This window comes from Glycine soja, chromosome 16 (genome assembly GCF_004193775.1).
Source record: "Glycine soja cultivar W05 chromosome 16, ASM419377v2, whole genome shotgun sequence".
NCBI classification, from domain to species: Eukaryota; Viridiplantae; Streptophyta; class Magnoliopsida; order Fabales; family Fabaceae; genus Glycine; species Glycine soja.
Genome location: NC_041017.1, coordinates 6,015,276 through 6,033,765, shown reverse-complemented (window position 1 = coordinate 6,033,765; position 18,490 = coordinate 6,015,276). Strand labels below are relative to the sequence as shown.

The following is an 18,490-nucleotide window of genomic DNA, read 5'->3' as shown; positions in this document are numbered from 1 at the left end:
TAATAACACATCAAGAAGAGAAAGGCTATGTCATGATTCTCCAATAAAAAATATCATGGTTCAACTTTAGCATGACATGCAAGACTGTCATTTTCCCCTTAAATTTCAAATCATGTTGTGGGGTTGGGCTTTCACATTGTGTGGCTACTCTTTTCAGTGGATTTTTTCTTATCCTCAACAACAAAATTAACTTTACAAGCCCCGTACGGTAAGTTATATCATTTTATTTAATAAACTTAAAACTAACAAGTTACAACAATTAGAAGTTTACGGCAGAATCACCAAATTGGGTCCCTTTTACAAATTAATTATTAAAATGGGTCTGTTTCATTTTTATTTATCAAGGGGGTCTGCTATTTTACTACAAAGCGCTTTTCTGAGGGGCGCATTCCACCAGAACGCGACACATGTCATGACTTGACAGGACGATGGGACAGAGGTGAAAGTGGTGGCCTGCCAGGCGCGACCACTAGTGGTGGGCCCCAGGCGCGACCACTAGTGGTAGCCTGCCAGGCGCATCTACTAGTGGTGGCCCCAGGCACGTCCACTAGTGGTAGCCTGCCAGGCGCATCTACTAGTGGTGGCCCCAGGCACGTCCCTCTTCCTTATAAAACCTTTTCCCCTCCGTTTCATTTTCACACAAAAACGTTGTAGTGAGCTGAGTTGAAACGTGTTGAAACGCTTTATACCGGTTAGAAATTTTGCTCAAAACTAGTAAATATTTTTTATCTTCAATATATTAAGCATTAATTAATATTTATTTTGTTGATGATAATAATGATTATATTTTGTAGGTGCATAAACAAATTGACACGAACTATAAAATGAAATAGTAATTTTGTTTATATTTTTTGTGTGATAATTAGTAATTTTTGGTAACTTAATAATTTAATTTTTGGTTATAATTATGTTATATTTGTTTGTTGATGACAATAATTATTTATTGTAGTAGTTTTTATGTCTAGCACATTATTATTATTATTAGTTAAGCTCATAATTATTGATGTTGTTGGTATATTTTTTTAATAGCCAAAATTTATACATAGACATTAAAAATAAATGCCGATTGTTTTGCGTCATAAGTGTGCGAAGTAGGAAATTGTTGTGAAAGTAATTTAAGTTATCTAGAGTAATTCTAACCGGTATAAAGCACTTCAACACGTTTCAACTCAGCTCACTTCAACGTTTTTGTGTGAAAATGAAACGGAGGGGAAGGGGTTTTATAGGGAAGAGGGACGTGCCTGGGCCCACCACTAGTGCACGCGCCTGACAGACTACCACTAGTGGTCGCGCCTGGGGCCCCACCACTACTGGTAGCGCCTGGCAGGCCACCACTTCCACCCCTATCCCATCATCCTGTCAAGTCACACCACGTGTCGCGTTCGGGTAGAACGCATCCCTCAAGTAAATGTTTTGTAGTAAAATAACATACCCCCTTGGTAAATAAAAATGAAACATGCCAATTTTAATAATTAATTTGTAAAAGGAACCCAATTTGATGATTTTGCCGAAGTTTACATTAAGAGTAATGATTATATCTTGTCGTGTTTGAGAGGATTAATTAGATTTTCGAAACCTAGTTCAATACTCACATCATGCTCTACTGCCATTTACCTAATGAAAAATGCTGGCTGTAAATTTATTTTGGGGGTGTATGGGTAAAAGAAAGAAAGATTAAAATAACAGGGTGTACCAACACTGTTTAAAGCAAAAGCAAAGATTGAGTCTAAGCCCTCAATTACAGCGAAACCTCTTCATCCTCACACAAAAACCAACATCTATGCAGTGTAGAAAATCGTACTACTTAGTAATTGAGTGTCGTACAATGTCACCTAATTAATTAAAATTTTACTCTCTAAATTATTTTAAAATTTAATTTTAAATTTTAAATTTATGTTTGACTGGTTAAGGACTAAGATTTTTCTTTTCAACTTTTTTTCTATTAAGATTTTTAGTCCCTAAACTTTTATTTAACTAATCAAGATTTCTCAACTTTTTTCATTAAGATTTTTAGTCATTAAATTTTTGAATAAGTTATTTTTTAATCCTTTAAATCTCATTAAATAAATAAAAATAATGAGATTAAACTTTTATTTAAGGACTAAAAACTAAAACTTAAAAATATTTAAAAATCTTGATTAGTCAAACAAAAATTTAATGAAAAATTTGGAAACTAAAAACTTAATTAATCCTTAATATATTCAACTGGCCATAGACAGAAAATCTGTTTAAAGTTTGCTAACCAAGCAGGTCTCATTAGTGAACTTAATTCATTCTCCTTATCCCAAAACTTCCTACCTCCGTTTCTCATCCCAATATGCCAACCATAAAATCAACATTTGTTTGGTTGACGGCATAATATTCATTTTTGCCACCTCAATCAAATTTACTCACAAATTCTCTATCAAAAATGACGTTGAAAATCTTTCAAAAAAGAAAATGACGTTGAAACCATAATTTGAAAACCATGCCAAGCCCATGATAATCAGAGACAAAATTAATTTTGCTAAGGCCACAACATTAACTCCCCAACCCCCAAAACGACAAGCATTAATTACCACGGTACCATGGCCATAAATAAACAAACCACACCATAGCACAAGAAACCAAATCAAAATTTTAAATAAAAAAAAACCACTATTAGAATATTAGAAATAAAATAAGCAATATTAAAAAAAGTAAAAAAAGAGAACAATGTTAATAATTCTAGATGCTTTGCTTACAACAACAAACCCCTATTCCCTATCTAATTTTCTCTTCTAATTTCCCCCTCCTTTCCCTAAAAAACTGAACCCAAAGATTAGAAATCCACATAATGCTAACCCCAATAGCCATAACAACAACCAAGACCCAAGAGGCCCAGGCCCAAACAGGCACAAGCCCACGCGCGCCCCCACTCACGTAGAACACAATCATCCGGTAAACAAAGTAGGGCCCAACAAACCCCCTGACGACCGAATACGCCGCGTAAAACGGCGGCGAGAGCGCGTGATGCACGCGCCTGGCGAGCGCGTCCTGGTCCTTTCTTGCCCCAGTGAGAGTCCACGCGTTCTGACACGCGCTGGTGATCTCAGCGAGGACGAGGAGGACGAGGACCGCAAAGGCGCCGTGCGAGACGGCGTAGCGGCACGTGAGGACCACGAAGAGGGTCGCCACGTGGTGCGCGATGAAGAGCACGTCTTTAGGGTAGAAAAAAACATAGTGGAGCAGATCTGTGAGGAAGTAGGCGGCGCTGTAGTCGAGGACGAGTTTCTGGAAGCTTGTGTTGGGGGCGGCGAAGCCCTGGCGGCTGTCGGAGAGAATTGCGGCGGAGCCCAATATTGCGGCGGGGGTGCCGTGGAAGAGTGAGATCAGACAGCTGGAGAATTCGGGTCGGATCTTGAGGGTTTGTTTGCGGAAAATAAGGAAGTATCCGATCAAGTATATGGAGAGGAACATCAAGAAGAATGCCAAGATGGCCCAGCTTTCTAATGATGCTAACGAGGTTGTCGGTGCTGTTCTTGTCATTTTTCTTTTCTTTTCTGGTTTTCTTGGTGAAATTCTGGGTTTTTATTCTGATGCTGCTGGTTTGAGATTGAGATTGAAGTAAAGGAATGTGAGTTGAAATTGAAGAGGAAAAGTAAGAGGAATCGAGATTCGATTAGATTGTTCAGAGGATTGAATGAAGCTGAGTGAGAGAGCAACGAGTTTGATTGACTCTCCTCTCTTGGGCTTTTATTGCACTCTCTCTTGGAGTTTAGATGCTATCTATCAATTTTATGTTTAATTGCTGTATAAATATTTCATTTATTTTTACAGTTAAAATAAATATTCACTTAAAAAAATAAATAAGTATACAGATAAATTAAAAGATATGTACTTTAATAGTTGTTACATCAAGAAAAAAAAAAAAATAGTGTCTAGAATCTCTCTAGCTTAGACATTAGGAGAGTTTGAGCTTCACTTTCTAACTTTTTGACTCAGTATATGTCTATATGAATGGATAATTTTATATCTTTCTCCTTTAATTTTTTTAATTACTAAGTAGAGTAAATGTTAAATATTTTTTTATTCTTAAGATATCGAAAATATTTATAATTTTATTCAGTTGGCATGTAAAAAGATTTAAATATATTTACTGATTACTCAAATGAGTAATACTTTTTATTACACGTTCTTTATGTGCCAAATTTATAAGTACTGAACAAAGTTTAAAGAGGCATATATACTTCAGACATCAACCATGTGATGCAGCTCCTGGAGGATATAAGTGTGAACTGTGTGGTAAAACATGTGATACGCAACGGTCGTTGTGAATTGTGTGGTAAGGCTTTTGTTAATGAAAGATTGTAAAGGTAAATAGATATATTCGTTCATCCAAGCATAAGCATGATATACTGATAAATTAATTTTTTTAAAATGAAAATTTTAAATTTAGTTTTTAAATATGAAAAAAGCAGATTAAAATATAATTTTTATTCTCCTAATTTTAAAATCAATGATTTTGCCCCCTCATTTTTTAATTGAAATATTTAGTCCTTCACTTTTAAAAAATTCACAATTTTAATTTCTCAATTTTTAAATGAGACATTTTCTCATTTATAATTTTAGTTCCTATAATCAATTTCGTACATTAATCTTTATACTCCATAAATGTTGATTGACATATATTTATTTATTATGCGTGTGACAAATATTTTTTTTACTTATTTAAATGTTAACAAGTTTAATTTATTAAAAATAAGAATTAATAGAATACACAATCAAGTATGAAATTGATCAATGAGACTAAAACACCAATTTTTTAAAAGTGGGGAATGATATGTCTCACTTAAAATATAGAAAAAATAAAATCGCGGATATTTTAAAAGTGAAAAACAAAATGTCTCAATTAAAAAATATGGAAATTAAAATTATAGATTTGAAAAAATAGGAAGACAAAAATTACATTTTAGCCAAAAAAAATATGGCAAACTAATCCTACAAACAATTTAATAAAAAATTAGTTTTTAAATTTTATAACTTAATGTCAAATTAATCCTTAAAAAATATCAAGTTGATTCTTAAACATTACAAATTAATGACAAAATAATCTCACAAATTTAACATTAATCTATCATATTTTTTACATATTTAAAAAATTAAATTTATATTTTTGATTCTTGAGATACCAATTTGTCTCTCCATCATATTTTCATAGACAAATTTAGTTTTTTAACCATAGTTAAATGGCCGCAAGAGTCATGTAAACCCAGAGTCTCTGATCTTAGCGACCCACCTCCAAGCTCATCAACCAATCCCATTTGATCGTTATGTTAATATTTTGAGATTTATTTTATTTTATCATTGTTATTTAGTTAGGAATATTTGATAGCAAGCTAATTAACTATGTCATTTTTTAATAGGGATTTATTTTATTTTATCATTGTTCTTTAGTTAGGAATATATTATGAGTTGACTAAGGTTTATCGAGTAGTAAACATTTTTAGTATAATTTTTTTTAAGCATTGTTAGGTGTGTGTTTGGTTTCATGTTAATTTTAAATTTTTTAGAATTACGTTGAAATAAAAATTAATGTGATTTAATTTAGGTAAATTTATATGTTTTAATTGTATATTCTGTCTAATATCAAATATAAGAAGAAGAAAAAAATACTTTTCTGTCTCAAGTATAAGAAAATTCTAACTAACCTGACATAATTAAATGATATTATTTCTAAAATATATTTCATTTAATTGAATTATTAGTTTAAATGATTCTTTCTTTATTATCTATAAAATATATTTTATGATTGAAATTGATACAATTAAATATGATTAACTAACTTTTCTAGTTAATTGTGATATTTTTTCTTATATTTGAGTTCAGAGATAATATTAAAGAATTAATTTTTATTCCATAATTAATTCTATATTGAAGCAAATTAGATAAAATATTCTATTGAATTTTACTACAAACTTGTTTTTATAGCATATAATAAGATAAAATGTTACTTTTAGTCCTTTTATTTTTATCCATTAGTGATTTTAGTTTTCATATTTTAAAATTGAGATATTTAGTCTCCTTTTTTAAAAAAATTGGTTATTTTAGTCCCCCATCAAAATTAATACATTGACTGTCAAATAATTAACATTGACCATTATAAAATCTATTTTTAATGAATTGAAAATTATTTTAATTAAAGATTAAAAATTAAAAAATTGTGATCCTCTGCTTCAATAGCCACCGTGCAACTCCAATCCCTGACCGTCACTCCCCCTTTCGTCACCTTCTCCCTTCTCATCGCTGGAACTCTGTTGCGTTGCCTCGCTATGAAGGTCTCAGACTCAAATTTGCATAGATCAACGATGCTTCTCACACTACCAGGCATTTTTTTTAGTTCTAACCATCATATACATCTTCTCCGAGCCCATTTTAATCTTGCTAGGAGAATCCCCAATAATTGCATCTGCAGCAGCACTTTTTGTTTAAGGTCTAAGGATAATGGTTGGTGGACACCAAATATATTATCCAACACTTAAAAGAGGAATATATATATATATATATGGATGATAAAGTTCATAATATAATAAAAAGAGAGATAAAGAAAAATGAGATATGTTAATGAAGTATATAAAATTATGAGTGATTCATGTATTATTACACCCTAATAATCCCTCAAATATTTGCCTACGCTGTAAACTTCCCCATTCAAAAATTCCCCCAAGGCCAGAGCATAGTGGCTCCAAGTGCATTTCAATAGCAACGTTGTTGGTCCACCTCGTATTAAGTTATGATTTACATGTCTTGGTGAGGCAAACTAATCGTCATTGATTTTGTCATATGTAAGCAATTATATGAACGGCTTGTCCATGTCGATGAATTAGTAGCATAAGTGATATAGATGATGCCATTAATAACAGTGAAGGTCCTACCTATACTTATCACCATGAAGAAAAAATCTGAGAGCAACCAATGAAAAGCAATACTTAGATTGTTCATTTTCTGCGACAAATTAAATCTATGATATCTAAAAATCTGGTATGACAGCAGTCTGAGACAGGCTAATTCAAGTATGTGAAGGAATGTTGATTGATAAATAAATCGGAAGTTTCCATTGTACACAACTTAACCTATATGAAGCTGATGTATCATGTATATTTCTAATTGCAAATGACCAAAAATGTATTTTGATTCTGTTCAAACTCTCCTCTGTTGCAAAAGTAACTCAATATTGTCATTCTTGAGTCCGAACCGAAGGCTGCTGCAAGAAAATACGTTCCGTCCCATTTGTGACAAATTCATGCATTAGGAGAACTAGAATACTTGGGGAATTTCTGGAGATCAAGATAATTTTAGTTTGATCCTTGATTCATCATATAAAGAATGACCATTATTACTTAATCAATTTCTCCCTCTTCTATATCATTTACAGGAGGATTTGGAACACACAGTGGATCTCCTTCCTCCTCTTCATCATCATCTTTAATGTACAATCCTAGTTGTTCCAAGGGATTACCACCCCCAAACTTGAAACTACCCATGCCATCCTGAGAGATATCAGGACTGGTCTCATCTACAGAACTCGGTAATTGCTCAGCAGGTACGGCACTAAGCAATTCAAAATCTTCAAGAAACTGAGAGTTCTCATTGATTTCGACAGATTTTTCCATCTGCACAGATGCCAGTGTATGCTCCCATAAAATTCAAAGCAAAGAAGTAGATGGACATATTTCAGTAAGATAGACACTTCTTATTTTACCTGCAGCAGTACTTGTCTTGCAGCTTCTCTCTCAAGCTCCCTCTTGCGTCTGGCTTCTGCAGCAGCTTCTGCGTCTGCCCGCTTCCGAGCATCCTCAGCAGCCTTTGCCTCTGCTTGTAGCCTTGCCCTTTCTGCTCAACAATGAATCAGATCAACAAATAGGTTAGTTAACATTTAACAGCCGACATGGGCTGTGATACATGGGTAGAACACCCAAATCACCTTTCTGTCGCTCGATCTCTAGCTTTTCCCTCTGCTGGCGCAATTTCTCAGGATCACCCTTCTCACCCTGACCTCAGTCAAATTAAATTTAACAAAATCACATACCAATTTCAAACAAGGATCAGAACAATAATAATAAGCAGAGTCGGTGCCATGTAGCTCAAATATGTGTCTTTTACCTTTGTCAGTGTCTTCTCTCGAGCTTTCAAGATAGTATCAGCAAATCGATTCTTCAATAAGGCAGCTCGATAAAGTTTATCAGGAGAGACCTTTCTCTCAGTTGGACCACATTCTCCTGCAACATTAATAAGAAAATGGGTTTCTAGATATTGAATATAAGAATAGAAAAATGTCTTCCATAACACACGCATGCCTACCATCTTGATGGCAATCAGAGCTGAAAGAACTAGGCTTTTGCTGAGAGTTATCCTCAAGTTTATCCAAGCCACCAACAGATTCTGCAAGAAAGAGTAAGATTGTAAGAGTACAAGACATCAATGGTCAAGAAATTGTATCAGGAACAATATTAAAGGGACAGCTAAAAAATATTCAAGCAAGCAAGCATGAATACATAAGTTTATCACGAGTGTAATAATATTAGCAAAGTGATAGTTGTTAATTCATGTCTGAAATGCCCAATGGGAACATAGATGATTTCACAATAAAATTATTATTATTATAATAATAATAATAAAATAAAAGCTCCTAATTACTGCCAAAAAAGATAACCGAAACATTTTCTTTTCCCTTGCTACTTGAGTGTTCTTTCAAATTACTTTCTGAGGATACATACCACTCAGTTTTATTCAAATTCAAATATGCATATGATAAAACCACTCAGTTTTATTCAAATTCAAATATGCATATGATAAAAAAGAAAAAGTTTAATTACTCATTTAGACCTTATAATTACAAAAAAAATTTCTTGGCCCCTATACTTAAAAACATTCCCTTTTAGTGCCTGCAATACCATTTTTATTCCTTTTAGTCCTTACACTTATCATTTTAATCCATCTTAGTCCCTACGGCAAGGACTTTAATGAATTCAAAATGGTGCGTAGGGACTAAAAGGGAAAGTTTTTGTAGCTATAGGGACCAAATGAGCAATTAAACAAAAAAATATATTTTAAGCAAGAATTAAAAAGTAAGGTAGGTGGAAGTAGATAAATAAGAGATTAACAATACTTTCAATCATTATGACCCTGCAGTAAAATTTTCATTTTAGCTTAAGGGGAATTTTCCATCACAAATAACTTTGAAAGTGTTTCTCCATTTCATCCACTCAGTTTGAATCTATAAATTACAGCTGCCTTAATTTCTCCATTGATTTGATACGTAACAAACTTCAATGTAATAGTTTTCTTTTATAGCCTCAAGGTTATACTTGCATATTTTTCTTAATTCGCTCTAACCAATAAATAATCTTGGATTCTATAATATTTAAAACCATGCAAAAGAGGGGAGTATTGTTGGGGACGCACTGAGTGGCTAGGTTCTTGAGATTCAAATGAAACATGAGACAATAACCTCTGGTAATGCCAGAGTTACAAGTTATCATCGAGATGGCTATACAAAACAATTTTATCCTAATTAAATAAGTATCTCCTGACGGTGAAGAAGACATCTATGATATCAAAATTTTACAATATCTTAGAGACATACCTGAAAAGAAAAAATAAGAACAAGGCAGTGAGGTGTGCACCATTGTAGCAGCACAGGAAAAATATGGGGTGGTAAGAAAATAGGTTAGTAGGGTTTAAGAAAATGAAGATACGGGACAATATTATTAAAAGTAGCCCAGGATATGTTTTCCAAGAAATATCTCTAAACTCTCTATGATCTAATTCTAAAAGTGGTCTATTTTCAAAATCTCAAAAACCCATCTCAAACAAAAGTGAAAGTGTTCTTTAATATTTGATTTTTTTTCCTCCAAAAACTCATCCAGAACATGCTAAAAATCTGAAAGGTCCCTTTTAAAAAAAAAAACTTTTTACAAAAAAGCACATCCAAATGACCCAATGATCCTTCTAATAAAACAACTTCCTTGAGGGTTGAGTAAAGCTATTATATTACAAATGCCACTATCTCCAATATCCAACAGCATGGTTAATGAGAGTAATAGCACTGGATCAGACTGAGGCATCAACCATAAAATTTTCGTTGAAACACAATTCACTCACTACCATTTTTTCCTTGGTCTAAACCAATATACACCCTTCAACCAGCCTCAGCAAAATGTAAGGATCTTGCAATGCAGTTCACATCATTTGGCACTGGCAACACTATGATCCCCGCACTAATAGAAGTAAGGCACAACAGAACACATCCTGCAGTCCTCAATATTGACTCAAACCACTACCCCAAAACATTTACATTATGTTCAATCTTCAGAGCAAATTTCGGTACTGTTTATCTGAAGATAAATTTATATTTTCAATAAAACCCTGGAAAACTGTAACAAGAATCTACAGCAATTTAGCAGATTCTACTTTCTCCTTAGTCCTTTCATTACAATGTCAATAATCAATAAGGGTCTTCAATCAATAATTCAATATCACCTCAATAAGGACAATTTACATGCTGAGATATAAAACAAGAATATATTACTCCCAGTACCAGGATTCCCTGAATCACATTATGTATGAGCATGAAATTCACTTGAGAATCCAACTCAGAATTCTATATAGAAAGCCATGCAGAAGGAACAAATCATACAAAAACAGGAGACAAACAATCAGATGGAAAAAACATGGTATAGTCTATGTTGTTAATCGCAGTCGACGCGACTGCAATCGCGGACCTCCAACATGACAAGGAGCCTTGTTACGGAGCGGTTGTCGCGGGGCAATCACAGTTCTTGGAGCGGATCCTTGCTTGTCATCTGAAATTCAAATGAAAACCCAAAAATGCCCTCACTATTTCATTGTTATTGAGGGAATTTGGGGTATTTACTTTTTTATTTTATTTTATTTTGGGTTTTTAGTTTCTGAAAACAGAAGCTCTTCACTGTGTTTTGTGCAGGGATGCTTCACCTTCACAGAGGCGGCATTGGCGAACAGAACCAGGGTTACAGGGTGTGATTTCTGATATGTTGGGCCTTGGGCTTTAAGTTGTGTCCAAAATTTGAGTCCAACATGGGTGGGTTTTTAACTGTTATTTGTCAATTTGTGAACTTTTATTTATGGTATAATATAATAAAATAAATAATAATAATAATAAACTAAATAAAGCATAATATATAATACAACAAGTTAAAAATAATAGTGATAAAAAATATAATAAACTAACTAATAAAAGTAATAAAAACTAAATAAAACACAATATATAATATAATAAGCTAAATAAAACCCGGATAAAAGGAGAGGGTTGTGTTAGGCTTTCGACGGCCAACGTAAAACTTTGTCGAATCTCTATGACATGGATCAATTACGTAATAATGTGAATGCTAGGTCGTTGCCCGGAAGCAACGCGCTGTATGGCTCGAGTACAGTGTCAAAAGAGCAAGGGCCGCTGCATTGCCGCCCGGATGTAGTGAAAAGTAAGCAAGGGTTCCCACATTTTCGTGAACGGGTGTGGGTAAAGAAGCTAGTTCATGACAGGAGGATTCGCTTTGGTACATGGAATATAGGCACACTTACTGGAAAATCTATGGAAATAGTGGATGTTATGGTGAGGAGGAAGATCAATTTTATGTGCCTACAAGAAACTAAGTGGACAGGTGAAAAAGCGAAAGAATTAGACAACTCGGGATTTAAGCTGTGGTATACAGGAAAAATCAGATTAAGAAATGGGGTAGGGATTATTGTGGACAAGGAGTGGAAGAAGGATGTCGTGGATGTAAGAAGAGTAGGAGATCGTATCATAACCTTAAAATTGGTAGTGGGACAGGACACCTTTAATGTTATTAGTGGGTACGCACCTCAGGCTAGGTTAGCAGAACACTTTAAGGTAAAATTTTGGGAGGATCTAGAAGGGGTACTTCAGGATATACCCCAAGGAGAGAAAGTTTTCCTAGGAGGGGATCTCAATGGACATGTAGGTAGCGTGACTAGAGGTTTTGAGGGGGTGCATGGGGGTTTTGGCCTAGGGGAGATGAATGGGGAGGGTAAATCCATCTTAGAGTTTTCGGAGGCTTTGGATCTTTCTATAGCCAATACATGGTTTAAGAAAAGAGCGGAACATCTTATCACTTACAAAAGTGGAGGGACATGTTCTCAGATAGATTTCTTCCTTATCAGGAAGTCTGATAGGAAGTATTGCTTGAACTGTAAAGTTATCCCGGGAGAGAGCTTGACTACCCAACATAGAGTTTTGGTCATAGATGTAAGAATTAGAGATAGGGCAAAGAGAAGAAGTCCTATGGTAGCACCAAGGATCAAATGGTGGCACTTGAAGGGTGAGAAACAAGGAATCTTCCAACAAAAGATATGGGAGGGATGGTGTGGACAATCACAAGGAAGTGCAAATGATATGTGGAACAAGATGTCCCAAGAGATTATTAAAGTGGCTAAAGAGACGTTGGGTGAATCTAGAGGTTTTGGACCTAGGGGTAAAGAATCGTGGTGGTGGAATGAAAGTGTTCAGAGCAAAGTTAGAGTAAAAAAGGAGTGTTTCAAGGAGTGGTCTAGGTGTAGAAATTCTGAAACTTGGGATAAGTATAAGATAGCTAGAAATGAAACCAAAAAGGCGGTGAGTGAGGCAAGAGCCCAAGCTTTTAACGGACTATACCAAGCTCTAGGAACCAGGGACGGAGAAAGATCTATATATAGGCTTGCTAAGGGTAGAGAGAGGAAGACTAGAGATTTGGATCAAGTAAAGTGTGTTAAGGATGAAGAAGGCAAAGTCTTAGTGCATGAAAAAGATATCAAGGAAAGGTGGAAGGCGTATTTCCACAACTTATTTAATGATGGATATGGATATGACTCTAGCAGTCTAGACACAAGAGAAGAGGACCGGAACTATAAGTACTATCGTCGGATTCAGAAACAGGAAGTAAAGGAAGCGTTGAAAAGAATGAGTAACGGTAAGGCGGTGGGGCCAGACAACATACCTATTGAAGTATGAAAAACTCTTGGAGATAGAGGTCTTGAGTGGCTCACCAAACTCTTTAATGAAATTATGAGGTCAAAACGCATGTCGGAGGAATGGAGGAAAAGCACGTTAGTGCCAATCTATAAGAACAAGGGGGATATACAAAATTGTGCAAATTATAGGGGAATCAAGCTCATGAGTCATACCATGAAATTATGGGAAAGAGTGATCGAACGGAGATTAAGAAAGGAGACTCAAGTTACTGAGAATCAATTTGGTTTCATGCCGGGAAGGTCGACCATGGAAGCGATCTATTTATTACGGCGGGTGATAGAGCAATATCGCATGGACCAACAAGACTTGCACTTGATTTTTATTGACTTGGAGAAAGCGTATGATAGAGTGCCTAGAGAGATTTTGTGGAAAGCTCTAGAGAAGAAAGGGGTTAGGGTAGCATATATTCAAGCTATCCAAGATATGTATGATAGGATATCGACTAGTGTTAGGACACAGGGTGGAGAGTCAGACGATTTTCCCATCACAATTGGTTTGCATCAAGGGTCAACCCTTAGCCCCTACCTTTTTACCTTAATTCTGGATGTCCTCACGGAACAAATCCAAGAGATAGCGCCGAGATGCATGCTTTTTGCAGATGACATAGTCCTCCTTGGAGAGTCGAGGGAGGAGTTGAATGAGAGGTTGAAAACTTGGAGACGAGCTCTAGAAACACATGGTTTTCGCCTAAGCAGAAGCAAATCGGAGTATATGGAATGTAAGTTCAACAAAAGAAGGAGGGTTTCTAACTCAGAGGTGAAAATAGGAGACCATATTATCCCTCAAGTCACACGGTTTAAATATCTTGGATCTATAATACAGGATGATGGAGAAATTGAAGGGGATGTGAATCATCGCATTCAAGCAGGATGGATGAAATGGAGAAAAACATCGGGGGTGTTATGTGATGCAAAGGTACCGATCAAGCTAAAGGGAAAGTTTTATCGGACTGCGGTAAGACCGGCGATTTTGTACGGAACAGAATGTTGGGCGGTCAAGAGCCAACATGAGAATAAAGTAGGTGTAGCGGAGATGAGGATGTTGCGGTGGATGTGTGGTAAGACTCGACAAGATAAAATTAGAAACGAAGCTATTAGAGAGAGGGTTGGAGTAGCGCCTATTGTAGAGAAGATGGTGGAAAATAGACTTAGGTGGTTTGGGCATGTAGAGAGAAGACCGGTAGACTCTGTAGTGAGGAGAGTAGACCAGATAAAGAGAAGACAAACAATTCGAGGCAGAGGAAGACCCAAAAAGACTATAAGAGAGGTTATCAAAAAGGATCTCGAACTTAATGATTTGGATAGAAGTATGGTACTTGATAGAACATTATGGTGGAAGTTGATCCATGTAGCCAACCCCACCTAGTGGGATAAGGCATTGTTGTTGTTGTTGTTGTAATAAAAAATGCTAAATAACGTGACAATAAGAAATATATATATATAGGGAGAGGGAGAGAGAGAGTTGTCCGCTCAGCTCCGCTATGACAGGATTGACAGCTATGATTTTAGTTCTATAATAAATTGCACTGTTTCTCGTACTGCAGATCATACTTGATCATCAACAAGGACCATAAAAAGACAGAGAAAGAAAAATTACTCACGATTTCTTTCAGAAGTATCATCTGCCCTGCTATTTTCTACCATCTGAGCTCCAGATTCCATATTTTCTGGTTCCTGAAGAAGATCCCAAATGAATAATAAATAATTATAATACAAAGCAAAGAAATCAAAGGCAGGATCCGAAACATCAGAAGTTATAAAAACAGTGAAAAATAACAGGCAATCAAATATGATCTTTCACTTAATAACCAAACCAGACCTTTGCTACATTTGCTGGATTTGATTTAACATCATCAGATTCACTATCTGAAGAATCACTAGAGTCTGTATCTGCAATCCACACATTGTATATAGGCACTAATTAGCATACAATGCAAATGTTTTCCAATCAATGTCAAATGAAAATATAAGCAAATCAGTATGTCATGGACCAACAACCTCAAAAGTTTAAGCTATTAGGTGAAGACACATGAATGGCTTAATATTTCATCTCTAACACCCTCACATGCAAGAGTCTTTGGTATAAAGTGTGATAATGCACAAGCCCACTCCAAAAATTCCATTATATATAAAGAGTGTATAAGGTTAGAACTCTTAGTTATTGAGAGAAAGGAGAACAATAAATATAGATCATTATATCATATTTGAATAGTTAAATTAAAAGATAAATGCACATAAATTTTAAGTAATCATGTGACCACTAATTAACATTTAATCTTGACCATCCATATATAGTTGTATAACACAAATTTATCATTCTCACATTCTTAAAATGAGAATTATTCTAAATACATATAGATATGCCCCATATATATATATATATGAAGTACAGACACTTCTCTTGTTTGAGGTGTCAGAGCTTAGACACATCTATAACTAACACCAACACCTCCTTGACAGTTGACACTCATACAACATATGTTTTACCCCTCACTAGGTGTCTAATTAAAAATAATATTTTTTTGTGCCAAAACTCATACACTTGAACCTAAACTCACATATGTGCATGGACACTTCAAGTTAAAAAAAAAATATTTTTTTATTTAACATTCAGAACAACTCTGCTTAAAATATAGGTTAAATTAATCAAAAAGTCCCTGAACTACATGAAAATTTTTTAATTTGGTCTCTAAACTAAAAAAAAATGTAATTCAAAAGCATCATATAGAAATTCAAACCTCACTTACCACTGCTTCCTGGACTTAAACAGGTGTTGATCCTGCAAGTTGTATCCTTTTCAATCTCCACAGGAGGATAACTCGAGACAGGGGGTTCATTTCCACCAATGTCCACTTCTTCGTCATCTGAATCATTACCTACACGTGGAACAAAAATTTAAATGGAAAAAAAATAGAATATCCATGCACACAAAACAATATACTTAGTAAAACCTTTAAATGGTAGCAATGAGGAATTGCTTGGTCCAGAATCATTCAACACCTGCAACAAAAAAAAAAATTAGATAACCAGAAGCCAAATCATATGTATTGTAAGAATGATATCTCATTGTGGATAGGCAGGATGAGTACAATTCTGATAAAAAGTGATATTAGCTTAATTCATGAATGAGTTCATAGCAGGGAGGTACCTCTATTTCACGCACTTCAACTTTCGTTTCATTCATTTGCTTCTCTAGCAAAAAGTCATCCAAAAGCTTTCGTAAAGCAAACAGTGTATCATCCTTTAGATCATCAATATCAATCTCTAACTCGTCCTCTCCACATTCTTCACCATTTGAACAATTTTCTTTTAAGAAATCAATGATATGCATAGGCATCTCTCCCAGCAAAGACTCCAATTCTATACCTAGATTGTGCTTCTCTTGATCCGACATAACTTTCTTAGCAGGTGGCATAACTACAGGTTGACAGGGCAGAGTGGATATTTTTCTCTTTTTTGAAGGAGGCATCGGTCTTGTAGTTTTTATTACATCTTGACAAGAGTTTGGCTTTGAAGGAGGCAATGTTCTAGTAGTTTTAACATCTTCACAAGTGTCTGGCTTAGAAGGAAATGGCACATCATCTCTTCTTGGCAGTTTCTTCTCAATTGCTTTCCATCTCAATTCAAAATATTTACTGAGGGTATCAGCCATGACATGGACATCATTCCCACGTGGATTATAGATCATTGCATTAGAAAAAGTAAGCCTCACATCATCAGCAAATTCTATTGGGCCTGCATATTCTCCTGCAGCTATCTTGCTCTTTACTGTTCCCAAATCCATTGGATGCTTAATAATACTGAAATAATCCGGAAGCTTCAACTTCACCACATCCACCGGGGTTTTGAAAACCCAACCATACTGGTGACTCATTAACCGTTTCAACAACAACTCACAATCTTTCATCAACAAAGCATTTGCAGCACTCAGTAAAGAAGTCCGCGTAGCAGATTCAAACTTCCCAGAAGAGCCCCGATTCCATTCACGAGGCTTCTGACTCTGACCTAAAGGTTTCGATTCATTCCCTGGTACAGAACTGGACATTGATGGTTTTCTCTCCACTTGAGGCCCATTATGGTCATTTCTACGGCTACTAATAATATCATTTTTAGATGACAACATAACATCATTCATCCTCTGCAGTTCAATTCTCTTCCGAAACACTCGAATCTGTTCGAGTTCGGAGGTTAACCTATCCACGAGCTCCTTTCTCTGAAGGGGGGCCAAATTGGACATGGGAACAACTTGCATGGGAACACCAAAAGCATCATTGCCACTTGAATTCAAACTAATGCACTTCCTTCTGCGGACACTAGAATCCTCCAAAATAGTATTTCCGGCATCTATTCGCCCCGATGTACCAGACCCCTCTGAATCACCACCACCCGTCTCTACTGCATTTTCATAATACCCTCCAGAAAGCCTACTTTTCGCCATTATTAATCACTGTTTAACCAAAAACTGCAATTCGCTAACTGCTACCTCAATTGAAATTCCTATTAACGAAATCAAAGAAGAAAACTTGCAAAAGCAGCTTCTCCCACCAAACCTAATAATGCTTTGGAGCACTCTTCACTGTTGCTGCGAAAATTAATGAAACTGCTAAGAATTTTTTTTGAAATAAAACAACAAATTTAAAACCAACCACTCTCAAGTGCTATTACAAATGAGAGAGTAATAAAAAAGAATTGTAAGTGAGTGTAATTACGCCACTTACACTACACAACATTGAAGGGTTTTTTTCTTTCTTCAATATATTTTTATTGCAGCAAACGCGATTCGAAGAAGAAGAAGCACTGGGAACTTAGAAGCGGCAAATGCAAAACCCTAGCGGAAGAAAACGGTAACCGCCGCTTAAAGAGACGCACGCGAACGCGTTTTTCGGAAAAGCGAGAACGGAACGGAACACTTCGGAGTAGAGAGAAGAGGAAAACGACGCCGTTGCGGAGGAGTGCGAGCGCCAAGAACGCGTAGGCTCTCACTTCTCGCCTCCTTTTGCAATTATGTCGCGCTCCCACCTATTTCAAACCCTTCATTTGGTTTAAAACTTTTAAATAATAAAGTAAAGAATAAATTGCCACTTTAGTCATTACGTGTAATAAACTTACAAATGTATTCTTTAAAGATTAAAATATAAAATTTTATTTTTTAAAGTCTAAAAAGTACTATAAATATATTCAATTATCAACTTTTATTGTCAACATTAATAAAATAGTTTATATACAGAAAGATAAATTTATCAATCATGTTAATTAGATGAGATGAAGATGACGATAAAATATTATTTTTGGAGGTAAATGTTACTAACTTTTTGTTGAACGAAAGATGTCAATATTTTTTATTGGATAAAATGTCAATAGTTTATTTTGGACCTAGATGTTAGTATGTTCTATTATACCAAAATGTCAATAAATTATCATTATTGGACAAAAATGTTAGTAATTTTTTATTAGACTTAAATAT

General features: G+C 35.1%; 2 protein-coding genes across 5 annotated transcripts; both read right to left on the bottom strand.

The window, feature by feature from the left end:
* Positions 1-2,624: 2,624 nt before the first annotated feature.
* LOC114389472 (TLC domain-containing protein At5g14285-like) lies at positions 2,625-3,809 on the bottom strand. The gene has a single exon (XM_028350166.1). The coding sequence runs from the start codon at positions 3,505-3,507 to the stop codon at positions 2,743-2,745; it is 765 nt and encodes a 254-aa protein (XP_028205967.1). The 5' UTR covers positions 3,508-3,809; the 3' UTR covers positions 2,625-2,742.
* Positions 3,810-6,875: 3,066 nt separating this feature from the next.
* On the bottom strand, positions 6,876-18,047 carry LOC114391037 (transcription factor GTE8-like). 4 transcript variants are annotated; one of them, XM_028352036.1, is made up of 12 exons: positions 17,745-18,047; positions 16,175-17,608; positions 15,978-16,026; positions 15,774-15,902; positions 14,846-14,916; positions 14,628-14,700; positions 10,743-10,823; positions 8,320-8,400; positions 8,122-8,237; positions 7,943-8,009; positions 7,721-7,851; positions 6,876-7,631 (listed from the first exon to the last, which is right to left on the bottom strand). In XM_028352036.1, the coding sequence occupies exons 2-12, from the start codon at positions 17,462-17,464 to the stop codon at positions 7,359-7,361; spliced, it is 2,361 nt and encodes a 786-aa protein (XP_028207837.1). In that variant the 5' UTR covers positions 17,465-17,608; positions 17,745-18,047; the 3' UTR covers positions 6,876-7,358. The 4 variants fall into 4 exon arrangements, with proteins under 4 accessions (XP_028207837.1, XP_028207839.1, XP_028207838.1 ...); XM_028352038.1 differs by having other exon boundaries at positions 15,774-15,890; XM_028352037.1 differs by having other exon boundaries at positions 16,175-17,602.
* Positions 18,048-18,490: the final 443 nt, after the last annotated feature.

Bases quoted from the DNA above. Each gene is read 5' to 3' on its own strand.
- LOC114389472 (XM_028350166.1), bottom strand. From the start codon at position 3,507: ATGACAAGAACAGCACCGACAACCTCGTTAGCATCATTAGAAAGCTGG.
- LOC114391037 (XM_028352036.1), bottom strand. From the start codon at position 17,464: ATGGCGAAAAGTAGGCTTTCTGGAGGGTATTATGAAAATGCAGTAGAG. The intron at 14,917-15,773 runs GTAAGTGAGGTT...TGTGGATTGCAG, and splicing joins TTTAAGTCCAGGAAGCAGTG to ATACAGACTCTAGTGATTCT. The intron at 8,238-8,319 runs GTAGGCATGCGT...TTAATGTTGCAG, and splicing joins CTCTGATTGCCATCAAGATG to GAGAATGTGGTCCAACTGAG.